This window comes from Equus caballus, chromosome 22, assembly GCF_041296265.1.
Source record: "Equus caballus isolate H_3958 breed thoroughbred chromosome 22, TB-T2T, whole genome shotgun sequence".
In the NCBI taxonomy this organism is placed as follows: domain Eukaryota; kingdom Metazoa; phylum Chordata; class Mammalia; order Perissodactyla; family Equidae; genus Equus; species Equus caballus.
In genome coordinates this window covers 34,834,723-34,858,239 of record NC_091705.1, presented here as the reverse complement: position 1 = coordinate 34,858,239, position 23,517 = coordinate 34,834,723, and the positions used below count along the sequence as shown (strand labels likewise).

At 52.7% G+C, this 23,517-nt stretch overlaps 2 protein-coding genes across 7 annotated transcripts in view; one reads left to right on the top strand and one right to left on the bottom strand.

Annotated features, from left to right (window-relative positions):
* Positions 1-8,420, top strand: part of ADA (adenosine deaminase) — a 28,087-nt gene extending 19,667 nt beyond the window's left edge. Inside the window, exons 4-12 of one of the 2 annotated variants that reach the window (XM_023626613.2) lie at positions 1,458-1,601; positions 2,876-2,991; positions 4,249-4,376; positions 5,111-5,182; positions 5,265-5,366; positions 5,655-5,719; positions 7,081-7,210; positions 7,543-7,645; positions 8,106-8,420. In XM_023626613.2, the coding sequence (XP_023482381.1) occupies positions 1,458-1,601; positions 2,876-2,991; positions 4,249-4,376; positions 5,111-5,182; positions 5,265-5,366; positions 5,655-5,719; positions 7,081-7,210; positions 7,543-7,645; positions 8,106-8,119 (874 nt within the window). In that variant the 3' untranslated portion in view covers positions 8,120-8,420. The remainder of the gene's footprint in view (positions 1-1,457; positions 1,602-2,875; positions 2,992-4,248; positions 4,377-5,110; positions 5,183-5,264; positions 5,367-5,654; positions 5,720-7,080; positions 7,211-7,542; positions 7,646-8,105) is intronic. The other variant, XM_023626614.2, reaches the window with a different exon arrangement.
* A 461-nt stretch (positions 8,421-8,881) lies between these two features.
* Positions 8,882-23,517, bottom strand: part of PKIG (cAMP-dependent protein kinase inhibitor gamma) — a 76,270-nt gene continuing 61,634 nt past the window's right edge. For all 5 annotated transcript variants that reach the window (XM_023626615.2, XM_070247046.1, XM_023626616.2 and 2 more), the window contains 2 exons: positions 13,336-13,509; positions 8,882-9,634 (listed from right to left, as the gene is read on the bottom strand). In XM_023626615.2, coding sequence (XP_023482383.1) covers positions 9,555-9,634; positions 13,336-13,486 — 231 coding nt within the window. In that variant the 5' untranslated portion in view covers positions 13,487-13,509 and the 3' untranslated portion in view covers positions 8,882-9,554. The remainder of the gene's footprint in view (positions 9,635-13,335; positions 13,510-23,517) is intronic.

Genomic DNA, 23,517 nt, shown 5'->3' with positions numbered 1-23,517 from the left:
GATTTCATTTCCTTTGGGTATTTACCCAGGAGTGGGACTGCTAGATTGTATGGTAGTTCTATTTTTAATTTTTTGAGGAACCGCCATACTGTTTTACGTAGTGGCTGCACCAATTTACATTCCTACCAACAGTGCCCAAGGATCGCCTTTTCTCCACATTCCCACCCACACTTGCCGTCTCCTGTCTTTTTGATAATAGCCATTCTAACAGGTGTGAGGGGATGTTGTGGTTTGATTTGCATCCCCTGATCATTCATGATGTGGACACCATCTCATATTGCTGGTGGTGTCTGGGTCTTGTCTTTTACGAAATGTCTATTCTCAGGTCCTTTCCCCATTTCTCAATTGGGTTATTTGGAGTTTTTTGCCATTGAGATATATGAGTTCCTTATATATTTTGGATACTAACCCCTTATCTGATAGATGGTTGGCAAATATTTTCCCCTAAAGGTTGCCTTTTCACTCTTGATGGGTTTCTTTGCTGGACAGAAGCTTTTTAGTTTGGTGCAATCCCACTTGTCTGTTTTTGTTTTTGTTGCCTCGGTGTGTCCTTCTCTCTTCTCTTCCCTGCCAGCCTACATCCATCACTCAACAAATATTTGAGTGGCCACCATGTCCTAGGTTCTGTTCTCAGCTCAGGGGTCATAACCATGACGAGACAGATGGCAGGGGGATCCTTGCCTCATGGAGGCTAGGGGAAATGGAAAACCGGCCAGTAAAGAAACCCATGTGCTCTGTAATGTCAGTGGTGATGAGGGCCACAGGAAAAACTAAAGCTCGGGAAGAGGGGGAGAGTGATGGAGGGCCCATTTTAAGCTAAGGTGGTCCAGGAAGGCCTCTCTGAGGAGGTGAGGCTGGAGCTGGCATCTAAGTGAGGGGGGCAAGGAGGACAGGCTGATCTGGGGGAAGAGCATGTAGGCAGGGGTAGCTGCAAACACAGAGGCCTGGACGTGGGGACACGCCTGACTGTTCTTGGACAGAAAGAAGGCTCTGGTGGCCTCATGGAGTGAGTGAGACGGAAGGTGCGGGGCAGGGTGGCAGGCCCAGATTACGCAGGGCTGTGCGCTGGGCCATGAGGTTGGAACTGTACTCGCCGTGGCGGGGAGCCATTAGGGTTCGGAGTGGAGGAGCGGTATGCTTACATGTCAGAGGTTGCTCTGGCTGCTGTGTGGAGAGCAGAGTCAGAGGCCACCTTGGAGGTGGGGAGGCCAGTTAGGAGGTGGTTAGGACCAGGGTGGAAGGGTGAGAATTGGCACGTAGTTTGGAAGTAGACCCGGCAGGACTTGCTGTGCTTCTAGGATCTTCTCCAGAGGCCGCCCAGAGCTTGGGGCTGGGGGATGAGCGATGAGGGGCCAGAAGTGGGTTTGATCTGCCAAAGGTTGGGACAGCCTCGTGGCTCCTCCTGCTCCCAAGGGACTTGGGGAAGGTTGTCCCCACTCGCTGTGCTCTCTCCGCAGGGGTTCCCGGGAGGCTATCAGAAGGATTGCCTATGAGTTTGTGGAGATGAAGGCCAAGGAGGGCGTGGTCTACGTGGAGGTGCGCTACAGCCCACACCTGCTGGCCAGCGCTAAGGTGGAGCCGGTGCCCTGGAACCAGGCCGAGTGAGTGGCCGCCTGGCGGGTGGCGCCGAGGCTGTGGCCGCGTGGTCCAACCTGAGACCTGAGGGACGGACAGTCAGGAGGCCTGACCCAAGCGAGACTTTGCTTTTGCCCCCGATCTGGTCCACGTCCTCAGAAAGATGGGCTGAACTCTGTCGTGAGAGATGTAGCTCCCGTCCCTCCCCTGGGCTTCTGGTTTACCTTGGGCGAAAGCATTTGGCTGTCTTGCCACCCCTAGTTCTGGACACAGGCCTGCAGTCTAGAATATTAACCTGCCTATCCAGCGACTTGCAGGGGTCCTGCTGTGACCTGTAGCTGAAGTGAGTCTGGTCCATTCCTGCCCCCTGCCTGGACCCCAGGGGTCTCTAACTGCTATCACCCAACCACCCCGTCCCCCTTCTAGCCATGACTCTCACACACGTGGACAAGTGAGAATCAGACCAGGCCCCAGCTTAGCGGTGCTCTCCATCTGGGGGGACGGCTGGGTCTGACCCCCCAACCCCACCCCAACACACACACTGGGACATCCACTGCGGGTCTGGAAGTGCCCAGGCAGTTCCGAGGAAGCTGGAAGGGGGTGTGCTGGGGCTTGGGGCCATCTCCCTCCCTCTTTCCTCAGAGGCAGTAGGTTAGAAGGGGAGGGGGCTTCTCCTGGAAGACTCCTCCTCCTCCTCCCCTTCCCATCCCTTCCCCCACCCCTTCTTCCTCCTCCCCCGACCCCCAGGCAAATAAGCCACAAATAACATTCTTGCTCAGGTAACAAACAATTCTGGGTGGATGGCAACTCTCCATTCCTTCTGGGGCTCGGGCTGAATCTATAACGTGTGGGTCTCAAGGTCACCGTGGAGTTCATCTCTATCCCAGCCATTCAGAGGGGGGAGGGAGGGTTAAGGAGTGTTTGGGGTTTCCAGGGGCCAAGCTCAGAAGGGGTACACATCCCTTGAGTCCACACTCAGTCACCGCACAGCTGGGTCATGTGGCCACACTGAATTGGGGAGGAGACTGGGAAACGTAGTCCAGCTGGGGAAGGAGGAGAGTGTGGGGATGTGAGTGAGCAGGCAGGCTCTGCTGGAGTGAGAGTGCCTCTCCCTCGAAAAGCCCTTGTGCTCCCCTTCCCACAAGACATCATCTTCCATGCATCGGAGGGTCACGTGACCTTGTCTAATGTTACCAGCCCTCCCCTCCTCCCCCTCCTCCCATCCTCTGTTCCGTCCGTCCCGGGGCTGTCCTTTACACCTTCCTTTGTCTCAGGCCCATCCCTACTCTTCTCCCCACAGAGGGGACGTCACCCCAGACGAGGTGGTGGCCCTAGTGAGCCAGGGCCTGCAGGAGGGAGAGCGAGACTTTGGGGTGAAGGTGCGCTCCATCCTGTGCTGCATGCGCCACCAGCCCAGTGAGTATGACCTTGGCCCTGCCCTGGGCTGCCCATCTGACAACGGCCCCAACCTCCTGGCCTGGCACCGGGGCTGAACCTGGTCTCCCCATGCCCCTGCCACCCCAGGGTATCCCTGGAGCCCATCCGCAGGCCTTGGGGCTTCCTGAGGCCATCACAGCCCTCCTGGGCAGGCTCGGAACTTCCTGGCAACAGAGACTTCTCCCCAGGGAGACTGGGCCTGACAGCCATGTGACCTGCAGGAGGCTGCCAACCAAAGGAGCCTGAACAGTAGGCAAAAATCTAAGCCCACGGTCCTCCCTTGAGACCCTGTGGGCCAGGCCTTATCCTAGGTCTGATCTCCGGGATTTCTGAGGGGTCTCCCTTGTGACAGACACTGATCAAACCTCCAGGGCTTGAGCTTCCAAGGTGCAGAGCCTTACTGTGTGACCTTGGGCAAGTCACAGCACCTCTCTGGACCTCAGATACACATTGTCACAGGAGGTGCCTGTACTTACCTCATTCTCTGCCCTGAGGAATAGTGAGAACCAAAGGGTGAATGCCCCCTCTGGGGCCGACTTGCACGGGGCGACTTGCATGTATCTTCTCAATCTTGGCAGCAGCCTGTGAGGTGGGACCACCATTGTTTATCCCCAGTTGACAGATGATGAAACTGAGGCAGAGAGAGGTGAAGGCTCTTGTTCCTCAATCAGGAAGGCAGAACACCCAGATGTGAACCCAGGGCCATCTGGTTCCAAAGCCTGTGACTGCTCATTCTTTTTAAACACTTCATGAAAACTTTATTGGTTAAGGGTCCATAGTATATTAGCAGTATGTTTAGCAATAGCAGTGTAAGTTAGGTTTGAGATTCAAATGTTAAAGTGCGCAGGCCTCCACCTCCCCATCTGCCAGGTGGGGGTGAGCCCACCTTGAGGGCTGTTGGAAATCAAGTGCAAGAACACCCATGTGTCATTTACTGAGCCCACGCCCTGTCCTCGGTGCTGTTCACCCTGGCGTCGGCAGAGCCTTGCCGGGACCCTGTGCAGTAGCTGGAGGTGTGCCCTGAGAGGGGGCAAAAGGAAGCGCTGGGTGGAGCGGTTTGCTGAAGGCCACGTGGTTAGACCACAGCAGTCAGGATGTGAAGACACCGGGCCTTCTGTCGTGAGCTGGCCTCGGGGGGTGTGTAGGGGTGAGTGGGTGGGCCAGCTAGCAGGAGGGCTGGAGGGTCCTCTCTCCTTGGTGCTGCCAACAGAGGCCCAGCAGGCATCTCTCCAACAGACTGGTCCTCCGAGGTGGTGGAGCTGTGTAAGAAGTACCAGCAGCAGACTGTGGTAGCCGTGGACCTGGCTGGAGATGAGACCATCGAAGGAAGCAGCCTCTTCCCAGGACATGTGAAAGCCTATGAGGCGGGTCTCGGGGAAGGAGCGGGAGGAGAGGCTGGCACTGGGTGAGCGGTGGGAGCAGCTTGTCTCCAGCCACAGGAGGGAGAAATCACACACCCTGGGGTGTGTGAGACCTTCTGGGCTCCTCAGTGTGTCTTAGTTGCGTCTGGGAGCTCTAGAAATTGGGAATTTGGTATCAAGACCCCACTTGGTATTGGGAGTCCTGTGTTTGAGCCGTTTCTGCCTATGATTTGCTGTGTGACCTCGGACAAGATGGTATCTTCTCTGGGTCTCTGTTTCGTCTGCTGGGATGACTGAGTTGGAGCAGATGTCTCAGAGCCTCCTGATGCCCTTCTCGTGGAAGGGGGGCAGCGTGGGGCTCAGAGTGGGGGCTCTGGAGTCTCACTGCCTGGGTCAAGCCTGGCTCCCCACGTCCTAGCTGTTTGACCTTGGTCATGTTACTTAATGTTCCTGAGTTTCAGTTTCCCCCACTGTAAGGTAGGGATTATAATAGCTATGAATATTAGATAATGTATACAAACCATTTCGTATAGTGCCTGACACGTATCTGTCTAATAAATGATAGCTACCATTTAAATAACGATAAAAAAGACCAGCCTTCCCTATCTTGCAGCAGGCCAGCCTGACTGTGGCCATGGTGCCAGCCTGCTCAAACTCCACACCCAAAGTGTCGTGAAGGCAGGCCCTGCTGGGGCCGTCCCCCGGGGCTGCCTGTGACCTGGCTCTTGCCCTTTCAGGAAGCTGTCAAGAGTGGCATCCACCGCACAGTCCACGCCGGGGAGGCGGGCTCAGCGGAGGTGGTGAGAGAGGTGAGGAGGCCGGGCTGGCTGTGGGGCGCTCCTCCCTGCTTCCTCCCCGCCCCATACTGGGCTCCACTCTGCTTCTCTGCAGGCTGTGGATATACTCAAGACGGAGAGGGTGGGGCATGGCTATGAAGTTGTGGAGGACGAGGCCCTTTATGACAAGCTGCGCCAGGAAAACATGCACTTTGAGGTGAGGGGGCCAGGGAGTGGGAGCTGAGAGAGGTGGAAAGCCAGGAGAGGGTCCCAGGAGCCAAAGAAGCGGGGCAAGCGATGGCGGGAGTGGGTGGTGGGCATTAAAGCAGCAAGGTGGTGGAGGCTGAGCAGGACTGACGAGGTCGTGGGATTCACCAGCAACGAGGCCAGGGTGACCATGGCAAGAACGGTGACGGAGTAGGTGGCTCCAGCCCCAGGGCATGGGGGGAGGGGAGGTCAGCATGGCCTGGGGGTGTCTGTGCCAGTCACACACCTGCTCTTCCAGGTCTGCCCCTGGTCCAGCTACCTCACAGGCGCCTGGAAGCCGGGCATGGAGCACGTGGTGGTTCGGTGAGGCCTGGTTCCCTGGGGCCCATTCAGTTTTGTACTAGGAAAGCCAAGGGTGGGAAGGAAACGCAGAGGCTAGGACTCTGGATATGAAATCTCTACGAATCTTCGGGAACAGGCAGGGTTAATGTGACCAAGGCCCCCCAGCTACTAGATAGCACAGCTGGGGCCCTATAGCTCATTCAGCGATAGTAGAATGCCCTGCCACCCCAAGGGAGACTTCCACACTCTAGATTCTGCCTCCTGGGCATCAGGAAGATGAGTGCCTCCTGCCCGCGTGGTCTCTGCTCCCGGGACCTCTGGGCATTCCCCCGAGCACCATCTTGAAGCTTTCCCCCAGAGGGTCTGTCCCACCCTGCCCTGTGCCCACCCTGCAGTCTGTCTAGGGGGTCTTGGCCCTTCTTCGGGCTGTCCTATGACTGAGCCCTGGCAGTGGCATCAGGCCTCAAGAGGGCAAAGCAGCCTTTCCTTGACATAGGATAAGGACAGCAAGAACTTGGGATGACCATGGTCAGGCCAGCACTGGTCTGTCTGCCAAGCTTCTAAGAAGGGAAGGGGCGTGGGCTCTGATGTTCTGATCACAAGGAGTCCTAAGGCCTGCTCTAGGAACGTGGAGTGTGCGGTACCTCTGGGATGTCCAAGTGGAGGTTCTTAGAGGCATATGGGTATACAGCCTATGGGCTGGAGAAAGATTCAAGAGTCTTCTACACAGATATGGTGGTTAAAGGAAAAGGGATGGCCTCAGGAGACAGAACAAGAGGGCCTAGGACAGAACCCAGCAGGACAGTGACACTTAAGGGATAGGCAGAAGAGACAGGTAGGGGAAAGGCAAGTGTGATGTCCAAGAAATGGACGGAAAGGGTTCCAAGAACATTCACCAGTGTAAAATTTTGCTCCATGAGTCAAGTAAGAGCTAGGAAAGGTCCACTGGATTTAACGAGACGGTAGTTGGGGATCGTGCCGAGAAGAGTTTCCATGGCGTGTCTCAAGAGCCAGGTCCCAGGGGGATTGATGATGACTGGGGTAGGTGCGGATGACTCCCGGAGTGTTGGCTGTGAAGGGGACGGCTAGCTGGAGGAGGGTGTTGCTTTTGTGGCCTCCTCAAGCCCCCATTCCACCTCGCTCCTCATCCGCCTTTGCCTGGCTCGGGCCTGGCTGGATGGGTTTTAGTCTCAAGTTGCTAGTTATGTCACAGGCCTTGGGCAAGTCACTCAAGTTCTCTGGATTTGTTTCTTGCTCTGTACAAGGAGATCTTCCAGGTGTATCTAAGGATGCCGCCGAGGCTCAAAGGAGGGTGGAGTCAGTGTGCGGCGACTGTAGACAGAACAGTAAAGGGGAGCTCTTCTCCCTCTCCCTGCATCCAGGTTCAAAAATGACCAGGTTAACTACTCGCTCAACACAGATGACCCGCTCATCTTCAAGTCCACCCTGGAGACTGATTACCAGATGACCAAACAGGACATGGGCTTTACCGAAGAGGAGTTCAAGAGACTGGTGAGTGGGTGCAAGCCCGGTCAGCCTCGACTCTGGGTCCTGGGAGTGGGAGGCCTCAAGGCCTGTCCAGGGCCTGGGACCTGTGGAGATGAGGAGTGAGTTTGCCTCAAGAGGCCAAGCCACATCTAGGGTTAGACACCTTCCACGGAAGACAATATTTGGCTGATGAGAAGTGTGCTCTGTCACTTGTTGCCATGTGACCTTGGACAAGTCCTTCTCCCTCTGAGCTTAATTGCCCATATTTAATGAAAAGGATGGCCTATCACTAGATTGCCAACGGCTCCCTTCCGTGCTCTCTGGTTCCATGTTGTCTCCTGTGCTGGCCCTTCCAGAATATCAATGCAGCAAAGTCCTGTTTCCTCCCAGAAGATGAGAAGGGGGAGCTTCTTGAGCTGCTCTATAAAGCCTATGGGATGCTATCTTCAGCCTCTGCAGGTATGTTCTGTCTGAGCTTCAGGGCCATTGACTTGCCCTGGATCCAGCCTGGCTTTGTGGGACTTCTAGCAAGATGCCTTCCCTTCCTCTCTTGGGCAGCACCAAGGATGTGTGATGACTTCCTGGTTACAGGGCCCTGGCAGGTGACAACTTCTCATGAGATGGCTTATTTTCTGTATAATGCTGTCTTGAGGCGGCTGGTCTAAAAGAAGAGACTTTCTAAAGCCCAGTCCAAAAGGTCTTGGCAACCCTGGGGCATCTTCATGGCTGCCCAAAGCAAGGTCCTATCTCTGTTCCGCTCCTTCTTTCCTGTGTGTCCTTGGCAAGGTATTCCCTGGCTCTAAGCCTCAGTCTCCTCATCTATAGAAGGGGATTCCTCTCTGGCTCTGACGTTCTGTGACTTTTTTTACATCCTGGGTGCTACGAGTTGCCTAATCTGCTTCTTTGACCTGGCAAGCAGGGCAGCATAGGTGAAGACATCACGGCCGCCTCTCTGAGCCCTCACCCTGTGGATGGAGTCTTCACAACTCTGCGGTCAAGCAACACTCCTTCCTTTACCCCTTCCAGGAACACTATGATTTGCAGTCTCAGCTACTGACGTTCTTGAAGCTTGTGTGCCTGTCTCTCTCCACACGCACAGCTCAGCATGGCCACACTCTCTGATTATGTGCCCAGCTCAGGGGCAGGGCCTAGGTGAATCTGAAACCCTCCTCCTGTGGTGACTCGTGCTGAAAATCTGGTGCTCAATAAAGAAGTCAATGGCTGGTGTCGTGTAGCGCATGGTGTGAGGTGCTGTGGTCCTGGGTGAAGGGAGACTGGAGGGGACCTCAGGGACTCCTAGACCTAGGCAGCCCACCCAATGGCAGGGCCCTGAGAGCCCCGTTCGGGCTGTGATTGGCTTCCACTACTGGGGGCTCAGAGGGACCTCCAGCCCCCGCTCCCTCCAGAAGAAGTAAGGCTTCTCTTGAAGAGTTGTCTGTGGCATAAGTGCTCCCTGAACTCTCAGCCCCTCCTACTCTGGGTTTTAAGGGGAAAACCTTTCTTTTGGGTTCCTGAAGCTGTGGACTGGGGTGAGGCGGGGGTGTTGGAAGATTCATCAGACACTGGGCCAAGGAGTGGTGCCAACCTCTGTGGAACTTCATTCCATGGATGCCTGGGGCAGCTAATTGTGGACCTAGGGAAAACAGGGCCCAGCCCCTGCTTTTGTTGTTTAAAGGAGAAATAATCTTAAACCAGTCACACAAATCATCAGCATTTATTTCCTGGGTCCTAGGTGTCACTTATCTTGGTAGAAAGGGCAAAGGGTTGATGATAGTTTTGAGCACAAAATCCCTTCCCTAAAAATGGGTCTGTGAAGCTCCATGAGGGAACCTCAGAGCTGCATAGATGATCAAAGAGTTTAGCTTACCATGGCTTCCAAAAAAAGGTCAATTGTCAGCTCCCTCCCTCTGCTGAAAAAAGGTTTAAAGTTATTAAAAAGTTTAAAAGTGTTTTTTAAAAAAGGGATAAGAAGGTCTTGACCCAGAAGGTTAGGGCTGGAGAAGAGAGGGCAGAGCTGGGATGTGGTCCCTGCCCAGGCCGCCCGGGAGAGGAACGTTCCTGGATGGGCTGTTCACTCAGGTGGGCAGGGCCCAGCCCCCGAGTCTCCATGCCCACTGAATAAATAACACCCTGTGGTCAGTGTCTTGAAAGTGTATCAGGCCATGGTGAGGAGATGGTGGGAGCATGGACCCTGTGGGTGCGAGCGGAAGGCCTTGCCAGGGTAGGGGCCACGGTGGTCCCTGGAAGTGCCTTTCAGTCTGGCCTGGCTTGCCTGGGACACGGGCTCAGAGAAGAGGCTGCCGGGCCAGTGCCAGGGCTCCCCATTCACAGCAGGTCTCTCTTCCAGCCTCCTCGGGCAAGGTCAGACTCAAGACGAAGTGGTCCCGTCACTGCTCACAGGCTGGTTGCTAGCTTCCTTGTCTGGGGTGCCCGCTTCTGCCTGTCCTTCTGGAGAGGGAGAAAAAGGAGCATGTACACAAACATAAAGCATAGGAGGAGGTCTGGAAGGGCCAGCCAAAGTGGTTAATAGTGGATAAGCCTGGGGAGCTGGATTTGGGGGTGGTAGCCACAGGGCACCTTAGTCTGGTCTATAACATTTTAATTTTTACAAAGAATATGCATGCAGTATTACTAGTATGATTAAAGTCAATTAAAGGCCAAGATGGATGCTGAAAGCATCAGATGAAGGGCTGTTGAGGGTCAGGGTACTTGTGCAGGCTCTCCAGAGAGGAAAACGTGAAGTCCCAGCAGGTACCAGGTGCTCGGCGAAAGGGAGTTCTTATAAGACAGAAAAGCGCCTGGAACTAGGCCAGCTCAGGAGAGTCCCAGGGTGCAGGCTGGGGCTGGGAGGGAGCCCACAGCTGTTTCATTGTGCGGCGGCCTGGCCTGACCAGCCACACCTCCCTAGATGCCTTCTGCCTTTGCATCCTTAGGCTAAGCCCTTCAGATGACAAAGAAACACCACCCTGCACTGACCTCCATGCCTTGCACACAGCAGCCTGGAGGCGTGACCAGGGTCAGAACACAAAACGGAAAAAACCGAGCCTCACAGAGGTGACCTGATTTGCCCGAGATCAAGTGGTGGAGGGAGCCAGTGTCCCTCCCACTAAATGTAACTTCTGCTGAGCGTGCAGCACTCCCAGCACTGAGGCCTCGTCATCCACAGGGCCTCACCTGGCCCTCGCGGCAGGCCTGAGCAGTGGGGGTCAGCGGAGTGAGGGATGCAGGCCGAACGCAGATGCCCACCCCAGGCTACCTCCTTTCCTAGGGTGGTGCTTGTAGCAAAGGCTCAGTCCCAGAGGGTCCTTCTGGCCCTCTAAAAGCCTGACAAACCAGACTGCACTTCAGGCACATTTCCCAGCTTCTGATGCTCCGGCCCTGACCAGCAGGAACATTCTCGCTAGATTTCTCAGTAACCTCTGCTCTGCCATTTCCTTGCTGTGGGACCTCAGGCAAGCGTTTAATCTTTCTGAGCCTCTGCTTCCTGATCCATAAAGGGAGGATGGTGACACTTCCGCACATATGTGGTCATCTGGCACATGGGAATAGCTCAGCCAGGGAAATTGCTTCCTCTGTGTCAGTCCCCTCTCTCCTAGCCTGGAGAGAAGGTCCTCAAGTACTTTCCTCTCCAACTAGCACCCTTGGGACACCCCTGGAGTCAGCTTCCAAGCTTGATTCGAGAAGCTTTCGTGGTCACACACTCTCCCAGGCAGTGCACTCATATTTCTTCACGCCTTGCCTATTGTTTACCTCTATTAGGCAAGGGAAGGAAACATTTGTGCTCCCCATGTAAGGAACTCTCAAAGAAGACAAAGTTTTGCCCATGACATGCTTGGGGAGTGTTAATAACCAGGACCAGGCCACAGACGTGGAGGCTGGGAGGCCAGGCCTTCAGGACAGGCTAAGGCCGCGGCTCCCCTTCCCTTGCCCTGGCCACGCACGGGTCTCCCGAGACCTTTCAGCAATCAGGGCCTCTGGGGCCCCATCCCGGGCCCATACTCCCACTCCCCTGGGGCGTCTGCGGGCCTGAGCGTGCCACGCACCTGCCTGTGGAAGCTGGTCACTGCAGGGCCTACTGGGAGGCTCCTCAGCCTGCCATCCACCAGGAGTGCTTCACCTCCCTGCAGCGAGTGCTGCTCCTTCCTCAGGGCCCCCTTTTAAAGGTCAGTCACCCTGGCAGGCAAATGTCATGCACCCAGAGGACCCAGATACCTCAGGGATTTCGAATTGGACAGGGGAAAAGGGGATTGGGGTACATGGGTGGGCGGCCACCACTGCTGAGGTGGAGGGAGACAGCAGTGTCCCAGGGCTGGGGGTGCAGACAGAGAGGCCCTGAGGCCAGCCCCCGGCAGCATGCCCAGGTGGCGGCTGGGCACGCTGGTCCTTTAGTTATTCACTGAACAGCCACTGACCAGGCACCTCTATCACATGCCAAACGCCACCAGGCACTGAGGGCACAAGACACATCCCCTCAGGAGAAGCTCACAGCCTAGAGGAAGGGCATTGTGTTAAGTGGGATTACGGAGGCGGCTGGGAGAAGAGGCACCTCCCTGAGGCTGAGAAGGGGGACGCGGTCAGGCAAGGCCTCTCAGTAGGCGGTCTGTGTCTCCAAGAATGACGACAAGTGAGCCCAGCAAGGGGAGGGCAGGAAGAGCCGAACAGAGGGAGCAGTGTGCTATGACCCATCGGGGGCTGTCTAGAAATAAAAGTACTTTACTCTGGCTGGATCAGAGGCACTAGGGGAGAGAAGTGAGAGGGGAAGTGAGCAGGGTGAGACCCCGTGGAGGCTCATGTGCCTGGGTGAGGAGCTTTGGGGCCACATGATAAGGGAAGGCTGACAGACCACTCGAGCAGGGAAGGTATGGGGGTGGGGTTCCCTGGGAAGAGTGTCAGGGGCAGCCACCTTCTTGTTCTAACTATGTTAACATGCTGGGTGACCCTGGCAAGCCACCGAACTTCTCTGGGAGTGTTTGTCCATCTATAACAGAGGGTTGGGGCCATACCCCCACCAAATCTTCTCTGTTCTGTACTCACAGGTCATTTCTGGCCAGCAAGGGCCAAGGGCTCTGGACTGGGGGGGCTATACAGGGAAAAACAGGGTTGTAGCCCTCTTAAGGACAGCCTCAGTGGTGCTGTGAGACAGGGAGGAGAGGGCCCTAGCCAGTGCAGGGGGGACCAGGGCAGGCTCCCAAAGGAAGGTCCCAGGGCTGACCAGTGGCTTGAGCTGAGCGGACTTCACTGGGAGCACAGAGGGAGGAGAGGAGGGCTGTCCCAGGCAACACGTGAGGTGGCAGACGCTACTTCTTCCATTCATTCATTCATTCAGCCAGTGCTTTCCAAGCACCTGCTATGTGCCAGCAGAACAGAAGGCCCCTGTTCTCCGGGAGCTCGTATTTAACCACATGAGACCCTGTCAGAGAGTGATGAGGGTCATGTGATTGGGGAGGGATGGGTTAGCCATCAGGGAAGGCCCCTCTGAGCACCTGCAGGAGCTCCGGCCTGAGGGTGAGGAGGCAGCAGCCACAGGGCTGGGTGGGGAGTGATCCAGCAGAGGAAACAAATGAAACAGAGCAACGGCGGGTGTGGCTGGAGGGCAGAAGGTGAGGGGATAGTGGCATCGGTGAGATCCCAGAGGCAGGCAGGCAAGGCCTGGTCACTTGGCAGGGCAATGTGACAAGTTTGGCTTCACTCTGCGTGTGATTGGGGATTTTTTGGGCAGAAGCAGGATGGGATCAGACAGTTTAAACGAGTCCCGCTAGCTGTTGTGTAGAGCAAGATGGGAGGGGTGGGAGTGATGCAGGGGGGCCAGGGAAGAGGCTGCTGCAGTCGGCCAGGATGGGCTAGCAGTGGCCTGAGCCAGGAGTTGGCTGTGGGGATGCAGAGAAGTGGAGGGGCCCGGGAGGGACCCTGGAGGAAAACTGACAGGACTTGTGGATGGATGGGGTGAGTGGGAGGGGAAGAACCCAGGATGCCCAGCCAGAGTCCTCCTGCCAGGGCCCTCCAGCCGAGAGACTGGCTGGACTCTCTGCCGCTGCCCGTGGGACCAGGGCCTGATTCAATGCTGTCTCTTCTCTGAGTGAGCGGGCAGTCTAGGAGCCCAGCAGAGGGTTTCTGATACGCAGGAGTGCTGAAGACGCATGGGTTCTGACCTGCCCCCTCGAGTGCCAGCTCGCCCATGTCTCCAGCCAGCTTCCTCACGCTCACAGCCTCAGAGTCTCCCTGGATGTCAGGGACCGCGTTCCGACGGCCTGTCCGGTCACAGGAGATGAAGTCCGAGTAGGAGGACTCGACCTCCATCATGCCTGTTGCATCGCTCTTCAGGCCTGTGGGGCAGGGGCAGGAGGGCAGAGGTGAGTCCAGAGGCATTCTGCAGAGAAGACTCAGCTCTGCTCCCAGCACTGATGTCTTTTGACCAAATGACAGTTATTGCCTTGATCACTGAAGACGAAACAGCACAGAAAAGTACAAAGAACAAAAGGAGTCACCCGTAATTTCACACCTGGGAAACCACCATCAACATTTTACAGAACATCTTCTGCCTTTTCTTGAAGTAAAGTTATTGATAAATATCTACACACTTAGCAATATCATGTGCCAGGCACTGGCTTAAGTGCCACAAATGCAGCAAAGAAAAAATGAGCCGTGGTCCCTGCCACGGCTTATAGTCTATTGGGGGCTAATCCGAATACCTAATACCTAAGTAATGATCACGGGGCCCAGGGCCTCCAGGGAGAAGGCAGGGTGCGGAGTGACTACCCAAGCCTGACCAAGTCACGTTTTAGCTGAGATCCAAGGAGGACTAGGCATTAACTGCACAAAGAGAGGAAGAACATTTCAGAGAGGGGAACAGCATGTGTGAAGGCTCTGAGGAGGGAAGGGCTTGGTGGGACAGAAGGATTGAAAAAGGGGTGTAGTGGGAGAGAGGCAGTGACACTGAGGATGCTGCTGGGCTGGGCAGGGGCCAGATCCCATCTGTAACTTGGTCCTGAGGGGGCCAGGGCAGGTCACGAAGGATCAGATCTGCATTTTCAAAGATGACTCTGACATCTGGGTCAAGCAGGGGCCAGAAGGGGGCAAGTCAGGGAGCTCCTGTAGAAATTCATGTGCCAGAAGATGGTGTGTGGAGGACGGGGCTGGTGGTGGTGGGTGGACAGATTCTAGATGTAATCTGGAGGACAAATGAACAGGACTTGGTATTCGATGCAAAAGTGACCTTTCTGACGTGAATACGTAGGTGGACAGAAGTGCGGTTTGTAAGATGAGGAGTAACAGAGGAGGAATATTTTGGGGAGTGACGGTGGGGCGAAGATTAAGAGTTCTGTCTCACACGTTGACTCTGAGGTGCCCGTGAGCCCTCCCGGGGAGGTAGAGTAGGCCACGGAGGTGGGGGCGGGAGCTCAGCTGAGAGATGGCATGCGAAGGAAAGACAGGAAATTAGGAGTTATCGCTACAGGGATGGCGGTTAACAGCCCTGGTGGTTGACAGCACAGTCGAGAGAGAAAAGAGAACCATACATATAGAAAGGCAAGCTACATACATTTAAAAAATTATTCTGGGATCACACCACACATTGTATTTTATAGCCTGCTTTCTGAAACACTCTCGAACATGTCATTAAAGTTCCCTGCACATGACTTTTGTATACGTATACTTGCATGTACCATGATTTACGTGATCAGTCCCCTAGAAATGAACATGGAGGTACTTTCCAATTTTCCCCCATTACAGGAGCACTGGGTCTTTATGTAAATCTTTGCGCCTCTCTCTAGTTACTCCCTTGGAACATATTCCTAGGGGTAGAACTGCTGGGCTAAAAGGAAGGGTGAAATAATTTTTAAGACATCTTTTGACACTTTTCCAAGTCGCCTTCCAGAATGGCACGGTGGTATTTATAATGACAAAAAATTGAGGGGGAAAACCTTATAAACCTAGGACTGTTCCTCTTTATATTCCTACCAGCAGCACACGAGACTGTGCATGCATCTGCACGCTTGCCAACAACAGGCATTGCTACAAAAAAGGCTAACCTGCCAGGGGACACTAGGATGTCTCATTGAGCACCGACGACCTTCTGAAGGCAATCAAATCACAGCCACTGCACGGACTCTGGCAACTTGGCAGACCCTGGGTTAGGAAGTGGAAGGGGGGGTCTAAGCCCCTGACCTGCCCATAGGTGTTCATGGTCCTCCTAACTGGTGTGGGCCCAGCAAACCCCAGTTCTAGACACACTGAGGCAAATGCCAACGCTCTCTATGCTGTGAGGATATTTACTGTGCGTAGTCAGTAACAGCAAGCTGTAGGGAGCCACCCACATGTCCCTCAGGAGGCTGGGCATTACATGAATTATAAAGTATTCATAAAGAAATGTGCTAGACGGACCTGTACTGACATAGCAAAATGTAGGTTGCAAAACAACACCTAAAATAAAACCCAATTTCTTTGGGGAAAGATGGCAGATACAAGAAAAAATCTTGTCAAGGTTCTTTGTGATTAAGGAGAACTTACTTTCACTTTCTAAGACTATCTTTTTGTAAGACTTGAAGTTTTTATAAGCCCCAGTTGTCACGTAGTGCTTTGAGAAGGTAAGTGACATTGGCAGGAAGGGCTGGAAAGTGCTCAGGGTGGGGCTCAGACAGTAAGGGGGGGGGGGAGTTTGTGCATAAGGAGGGGCTGGCCAGGATAGAGGCCTCCCCACAACGCCTAGCTCAGAAAAGACACCTAAAGAATAATTTAGGGGCACTCAACAATCAGACAGAGGAGACAGGGTGGTGTCCTGTAGCAGAAAGAGAAAAGAATGAGAGACGTGACCTTGTGTTTTGAACCTGGCTCTGCCACCGGACTGTGAGCAAGACTGCCCCTCTCTGAGAGGGCCTCCAAAAGTCTCCCACCCTGTAAAATAAAGACAGGGCCAGAATTCCGTCTAGGGCAATCCCCCCACGCTTCAGCAGAGGGCGCGCCCAGCCTGTTCTCTCCCGGCTGCCCTGAGAGAAAGAAGTTGCCCTAGATGTGCTTTGGCTCCTCCTCAGTAAAAAGCGGCATTCCCAGGAGTTCCAGAGGTGGTTCCTTCTGCCGGTCACAGAAGTTTCACTCCCGCAATCTCCCTCTGAGGAGACTGCTCCAAGCTTCAGAACAGGGGAATGGCCTATTGCAATAACCACACAGAATAAAAATTATGACGACAACTCTAACAATAACAGCAAAGGGGACATTTACCAAGTGCTTACCTGTTTTCTGTATCTCATTTACTTAATTGCCAAAACAGCCCTCTGAGGTCAGTGAGGTGAGTTCATAACTGTGACTCAGAAAAGTCTCGAGCAGCCCCATCTGGCTCCTCGGCCCAGAGTCATCCTCTCTGTTACACCTGCCACTGCTGAGGGAAGGAACAGGCCTGGGCAGGCCACACCACCTCCCTGAGCCTGTCTCCTTAGCTCTTTTCTTCCAATGAGAATGTTGGCTCCATGAGATGAGGGATCTGTGAGTGGACTCTCACCACGCCATACACAGGCCTTGTCCTGGCAGCTGAGCCTACAGGCTCTGGCCTTGTTGAATTAAATTTGAATCTATCCATCTGTCTATCTTCCTCCCTCTCTCCCTATCTGTGGGGATGATAAAAGCACCTCCTCCTTCTCAGGACTGTTGAGACAGGCCTCCGTATACTGTCGACTGCCCTGCTGATGCTCCTGTCTGGTGGCCCTAGGATGTGACACCATGGGATGGAATTACAGGCTCCACCTTAAAAGGCCAGCTTCCTGCTGGAACAGACACCCTAGGGCTTCAGCTCCCGCCTTTGCCTGTCTGACCTCACAAGCTGCCCAGTGCAGGAAGCTGACCCTACCGGCTTGGGGAGGGCAGCGGCTTGGGGAGGGCAGCGTGCCAAGCTCAAAGCCCAATCCTGGAAATCACCAACCGAGCCAACGTGCTCTGGCTGCCCCATCTCCATCCCCTGAGGGAATAGCGATTCCAAAGAGTCTAGGGTTTGTGTCTGGGAAGCGCTCTGACCCATGGTGCAAGCACAAAATTTCACTTTTCTTCAACATTTGCATCCTTTCTTCACTCTCTGCTCTTTAAAGTCAACAGCAAAGGGGGACAAGAAAGAAAGAATCCTCAGAGTTGGAAACTGTCAGCAAATGGTCGTTCTCAGACTCTGTTAATGAGGGTGTACACCGCCAGGATCTCTCTGGCGAGTGACTTGACAAGATGCACCAAAAAACCTCAACTTTTTCATATCTTTGAGCCACTAACTCAGCTTATAATAATTTATTCTAAAACAATAATCCAAGTTGTGCACGAAGATAAATGTACAAGGATGTTCATCACAGTATTACTTATAATAGTTAAAAACTAAAGACACAAAAATGAGCTCCTAAACGGACAACAGAGAAATATATACATATTTAACTAATTTATATTCAAATGAAATATCATTCAGGAATTAAAATGTTTGTGAATATTTTTTAAGACATGGGAAAATGTTCACGAATATTCTTTTTTTTTTTTTCTGGGGATTAGGATGCGGCTATCTTTTTGTGTGTCTGTGTGAGGAAGACTGGCCCTGAGCTAACATCCACGCCAACCTTCCTCTACTTTGTATGTGGGACGCTGCCACAGCATGGCTTGATGAGCGGTATATAAGTCCACGCCCAGAATCCGAACCTGTGAACCCCAGTCTGTTGAAGCAGAGCATGGGAACTTAACCACTACACCACCAGGCCGGCCCCCGAAAATTAATTCATTTTGAATATGTGGTATAAAACTCAAAAGGTACAGAAGGAAAAAGAGTAAGCTTGGTGGCCTCTTTCTCACAGATCCCCTCCCCTGCCCAAAGCAGGGACTGTCTTGTGTCCTTCCAGGGATAGTTGATGCTACACAGTCATGCGTCGCTTAATGACAGCGATAACGCTGAGAAATGCGTCATCAGGCAATTTGTCACCATCCAAATATCACAGTCGTTATGCAGCACATGACTATACATATTCCCTCCCTCCCTTTCCTTTTTCTTTTATTTAAAACAAAGAGTTGTTTTCCATCTTGCTTTTTTCATTTAAAAATACATCCAGAGGGGGCCGGTCCAGTGGCGCAGCAGTTAAGGGCGCAGGTTCTGCTTCGGTGGCCGGTTTGGATCCCGGGTGCGGACATGGCACTGCTTGGTAAGCCATGCTGTGGGAGGCGTCCCACATATAAAGTAGAGGAAGAGGGGCATGGATGTTAGCTCAGGGCCATTCTTCCTCAGCAAAAAGAGGAGGATTGGCAGCAGATGTTAGCTCAGGGCTAATCTTCCTCAAAAAAAAATAAATAAAATAAATAAATAAAAATACATCCTGGAAACAATTCCAGATTACCCTGAGGCCACTGCTGCACTGATTCTATCAAAACACTAGAAAGAAACTCAAAGTCTTTAAAGAACTGAATCTTTAAAAAGAAAAATTTATTGGCTGCTGCACAGACTCTGTTGTCTCACTATTGTAAACTGATTTAATTATCTCCCTCTTGATGGGCTTCGGGGTTGCTTCACAAAAGCAGAAGTGCTGCATTAAAGGATCTGTGAATTTTTTTTCTGTACTAGATATTGACAAATTTTCCTCCACAGAGGTTATTTAATTCCCATTAGGTATATATGAGGAGTACTTTGTTTCACTACCTTCTCATCAACATTTTTCCCCAATCTGAAAGGTGACAACAGTATCTGATTGTTGGTACCGCTCCTGCAAGTGAAGCTGACCATCTTTCCATGTGTATTTCCTTTTCTATGCACTGTTTGTTCAAATCCATTTGCCCATTTCTATTGGATTGTAGCTCTTTTTCTTATTGATTTGTAAGAGTGCTTTATATACCAAGGAAATTAGTCTTTTACCTTAAGAAGTTACAAGTATCTTTTACTTGTTACTTGTTCTTTGACTTTATTTCTGGGATTTCTCCCCAGGCACACTTTTTTTATATTCCTGTAGTCAAACTGATCCATATTTTATTTTATGGTTTCTGTGTTCTGGATCATACTTAGAAATGGCTTCCCTACTCTGAGATTAGTAAAGAATTCTCTCTTGTTTATTTCTTGTGCTTTTATGGCCTTACTTTTCACTTTTAAATCTTTGATCAATCTGGAATTTATTTGCTATAAAGTATGAGTTAGAGATCCACCTTAATTTATTTTTTCCACTTAACTCAAAACCATTTGTAGAATAATCACACTGAAAGGGCTCCCAGAGCTCATCTAGACAAGCCTCTCATAACAGCTGGGGAAGCTGAGGTTCAGAAAATGAAGTGACTTGCCCAAAGTTCTTGAATTCAGGGGTCCTACCTCCTGATCTAGAGCTCCTTCTCCCACACCATGCTGCCCTCTCAGGAGTCCGCAGGGACAGGACAAATCTCTAAGGGGCGTGCGTGGTGTGGGAGAAGGCACGCAGCACAGGCCTCCAGCCCAGTGTCTGTTTACTGGTGTGGAGATCCTGGACAACTCCCTTCACCTCTCTGCACTCAGTTTCCTCCTCGGCAACGTGGGGATAACAGCCACAACCTGCGGCTCAGGGGGCTGTTGTGAGATTCAGTGAGACGACATGCGTGGAGTCTCACAAGGTACATGGAACATAAGAGGCATGCAACTAATAAATCATGAGTATGCTCCGTTTTTGTTGGGTGACTTATCAGTAAAACTGTCCTTTTGACATTTTCATTAAACTCCTTTGTTTTTACTCTATGTTTAATGGTGCTTAGAAGGCCCAAACTTATACTTCCTTCTTTACTGCTTTACAGGGCTGAGTGGAATATAAGTTCCACAAAAACGGCTGCCCTGGCTGCCACATGCACTGGGTGTGCAGCTCTATCTACATCATATCAGTGGCCAAAGGTCTAGCTCAATCAGACCCCTGATGAGTCCCTTTCTCCCAGCTTCCTTTCCCCTCATCTGAATAATGAAGGTTGAAATACGATCTGAGTCTCTTCCAGTCCTGACATTGCATTCATTCATTGTTTAGTGAGGACCTTCCGTACACTGGCACCGTGCCAGTATGGGGTATACATTGGAGACTAAAAGACATTTACAATTTGATAAGAGAAAAAGGCATCGAACAGTAAATGAATCTAGCATCACCGACTGTGATAAGGGCTATGGAAGAACAGAGTTCTCTGTATGTGACTAGTTCAGTTAAAGGTTGCATGGTTGGGAAAGGCCTCCTTGAGGAGGTGACCGTGGGCTGGGTCAACAGTCAATCTGGGTCTGGAGAGATGCAGCAGTAGCTCCTGTCTCAGCCCGAGCCCTCTGGGGCGCTGAAGAGTAAAGATGCTCTTTCACTCCTCACCCTCAGGTCTTAGTGCCTTCCTGGGGTCTGGACGCTTATGAGGCATTGGACCCTGAACGCCCTGGATGGAAGGGAGGAGCCCCTGTACTCAGCTTCCCAGACCCTGGTGCCCGGGCTCAGAGGCTGCGGTTCCCGCAGGTGCTTGCTCTGGGCACTGTCAGGCTTCCCCACAGGAAGCCACCTTCTCCCTTGGTCTTTAATTCTCCCCTAGTTTTGAAAACTGAAGAGGCCCCAGGCTCTGCCAAGAGCTACACGGTCTGTTCCAAGTCTGCAGCTATTAGTCCTCATTGCTCAGGCAGATTCCATTACTGCTCCAAACTGTTTTCCAAATATACCAGAAAGGTCATTTCCTGTTTTCTTTTTTTTTTTTTTTTTAATTAAATATTTGCAGAGACCATACAAAAAGAAAGCAGACCATTTCACAGAGGACACAGAGCACAGAGTGGGATTTGGTCCCATGGGAGAGGCCTCCTGGGGATGGGGGAAATGCTCTCTAAGGCCTCTCTGAAGGACGAAAGGGCTGTGGACACCTGATGGAAATACCAGGGCCTAGTGAGCTGGCATTCCCCAAATTCAAAGGGAAGCAGCTCTTCTCTGTGATGGGCAGCCAGAACCAGAGAGGCACGGAGGCCGGCAGGAAACTCAGGGCCCCAGACTGAGTACATTCCAAGAACCTGGGAAAGGGCAGGGCGGCTGGTCTAGCCACGTGCAGCCTGCTGGGGACCAGCACCAAGCTCTATCTAGTGCCCTAGGGGCACACCCAGAGCCGAGTCACCAGAGAGGAGCCCGCCTCCTGCCAGAGCGGTGCCTGATGCCCTTCAGAGAGCAGCCCCGAGAAAGGCCTCACTTGGAGGCAGTCAGGCAGGGCCTTGGCCTTGGCAGCCAAAGGGCCAGAGGGCCAGAGCCACAAAGCCCCGAGTATAGGAGTGGAGACCGACTTTGGGGGCCACTCAGGGAGGAAGAAAGGGCAGGGTGCTGGAGTCAAGCAAGGTCCTCAGTGACTTCTGGGTGACTGGCCCTTCTTCTCACATCACTCTCCTCCAGGGGCCTCCAAACACCACACCCTCTGGGCCTCCCTCCAACCTCTCGGGGCCACTTCTCAACCCTCCTCCACAGAGGCGCCTCCTCCCTTAGGGACCTTGGTGTTAGAGGGCCCCCAGGACCAGGACCAGGCCTGGGTCCTCTTCTCTCTATTTGCTCCCTGGGAGTTCCTACCCTTTCCCTTAATAGTATATGTTGGGGTCAGCCCGGGGGTGCAGCGGTTAAGTGCGCATGTTCCGCTTCGGCAGCCCGGGGTTCGCCGGTTCGGATCCCGGGTGCAGACACTGCACCGCTTGGCGAGCCATGCTGTGGCAGGCATCCCACATATAAAGTAGAGGAAGATGGGCATGGATGTTGGGTCAGGGCCAGTCTTCCTCAGCAAAAAGAGGAGGACTGGCAGCAGATGTTAGCTCAGGGCTAACCTTCCTCAAAGGAAAAAAGAATAGTATATGTTGATGATTCCCAAAGAGCCCCAGGCCTCTTCTAGACTTGCCAGTCTAACTGCCTACTTAACTCCCTTGGGCATCTCACCAGCATTTCAAACTTCACATGTCAAGTCATAAGCCTGCCCCCTCCAGCCTTCCCGAGCTCAGCAAAGGCACCATCTGTCTCAACTGCTTGAGCTGGAAACCTGGAGCCATCCTGGATTCCTCCTCCTTTTTCACCACTCATGACTGTACTCATGTACAATCTGTCAACAGGTCCTGTCATTTCTACTTGCAAAACAGAGCCTGAATCTTCCCATCTCTCCCGTCCACACGCACCACGTGGTCTCCATCATCTCTCATCTGCACCCCTGGTGCAGCCTCTTCACTGCATCCCTGCTTCCACCTTGCCCTCAGCCCAAGGTCTATTTTCTGCACAAGCTGCCAGGGTGATGTTCACAAATCAGGCATTGGGTCATGTGACTCCCCTGCTTCACTCAACCTTTGATGCTTTTCTATTCCACAGCTGGCAAAATCCAAACTCTCTGCACCAGCCCCCAAAGGCCTGCATTGATCTGGCCCTGCCTTCCTCTGCGTCCTTTTGTCTCATTTCTACTCTCTTTTTGGTCCATTGTGTTCTTTAATTCCCCAAACCAGCTAAGTTCTTCCTGACCTCAGGGCCTTCACAAGACTGTTCCCTCTGTCTAGAACATTCTCGGTCACTCTGCTCTTTATAGAGCCTCATAAGTGGATTCCTGGCCCTGTGTTTTCAAATTTTCCTGCTTTAGGACACTGACACAGGGGCCCTGTGGGGCAGGAAGCCCCTGAGTCCCTCTGTCCACCACTACTGCATGTTGGGAAGGCCTGGCAGAGCCACCTGGAGTCTTGCATGGTGCAGTGGACACAGCAGGGCCTTTGGGGTCACTCAGCTTCTGCCCCTACAGCTTGGCAACTCACCTGACCACAGATTACTCTCCTGTAAAATGTGGGTCTAACAACTGCCTCGAAAGGTAGTGTGGGGAATAATGAGAGCCAGCTTTTATGGAGTCCTTACCGCATGCCAGCCTGTGCTAAGCCTCTTACAGGCATTATCTCATTTAATTTCACAGCAGGTCTATGAAGTAGAAAGCATTATTATTCCTGTTCTATAGAAAAAGAAACTGCGGTGCTGAGAGGTTAAGTGGCTTGCCCAAGGTCACGTACCCACCAGGTGAAGGGCGGGGCTGAGCCTGTACTGTTAGGCTGGAAAGCACGGAAATGAATAACATCACGCCTGGCACATAGTAAGGGTTTTCTCCCCTTTTTCTCCTCTATCCCCAAGCTCAAAGTAAGGCATTTCTGAAGAAAGGGCAAGAAAGCAATGAAGTCTCAAGAAAACATTCTATGATGCTGCGAAAACATATAGGCACATGTATCTTACCCGTGCCTAAACAAAACTCTATTTAGAATTTTCAGCTGGATGTAAAAATATTCAGAACGTTTCCAGTGACATCGGGTTGATTCTCTGAATTCTGCCCCCAAATTCTATTTTTTGTTAGATCTAACTTCACAGAAACAGTAAAAATAATTATTT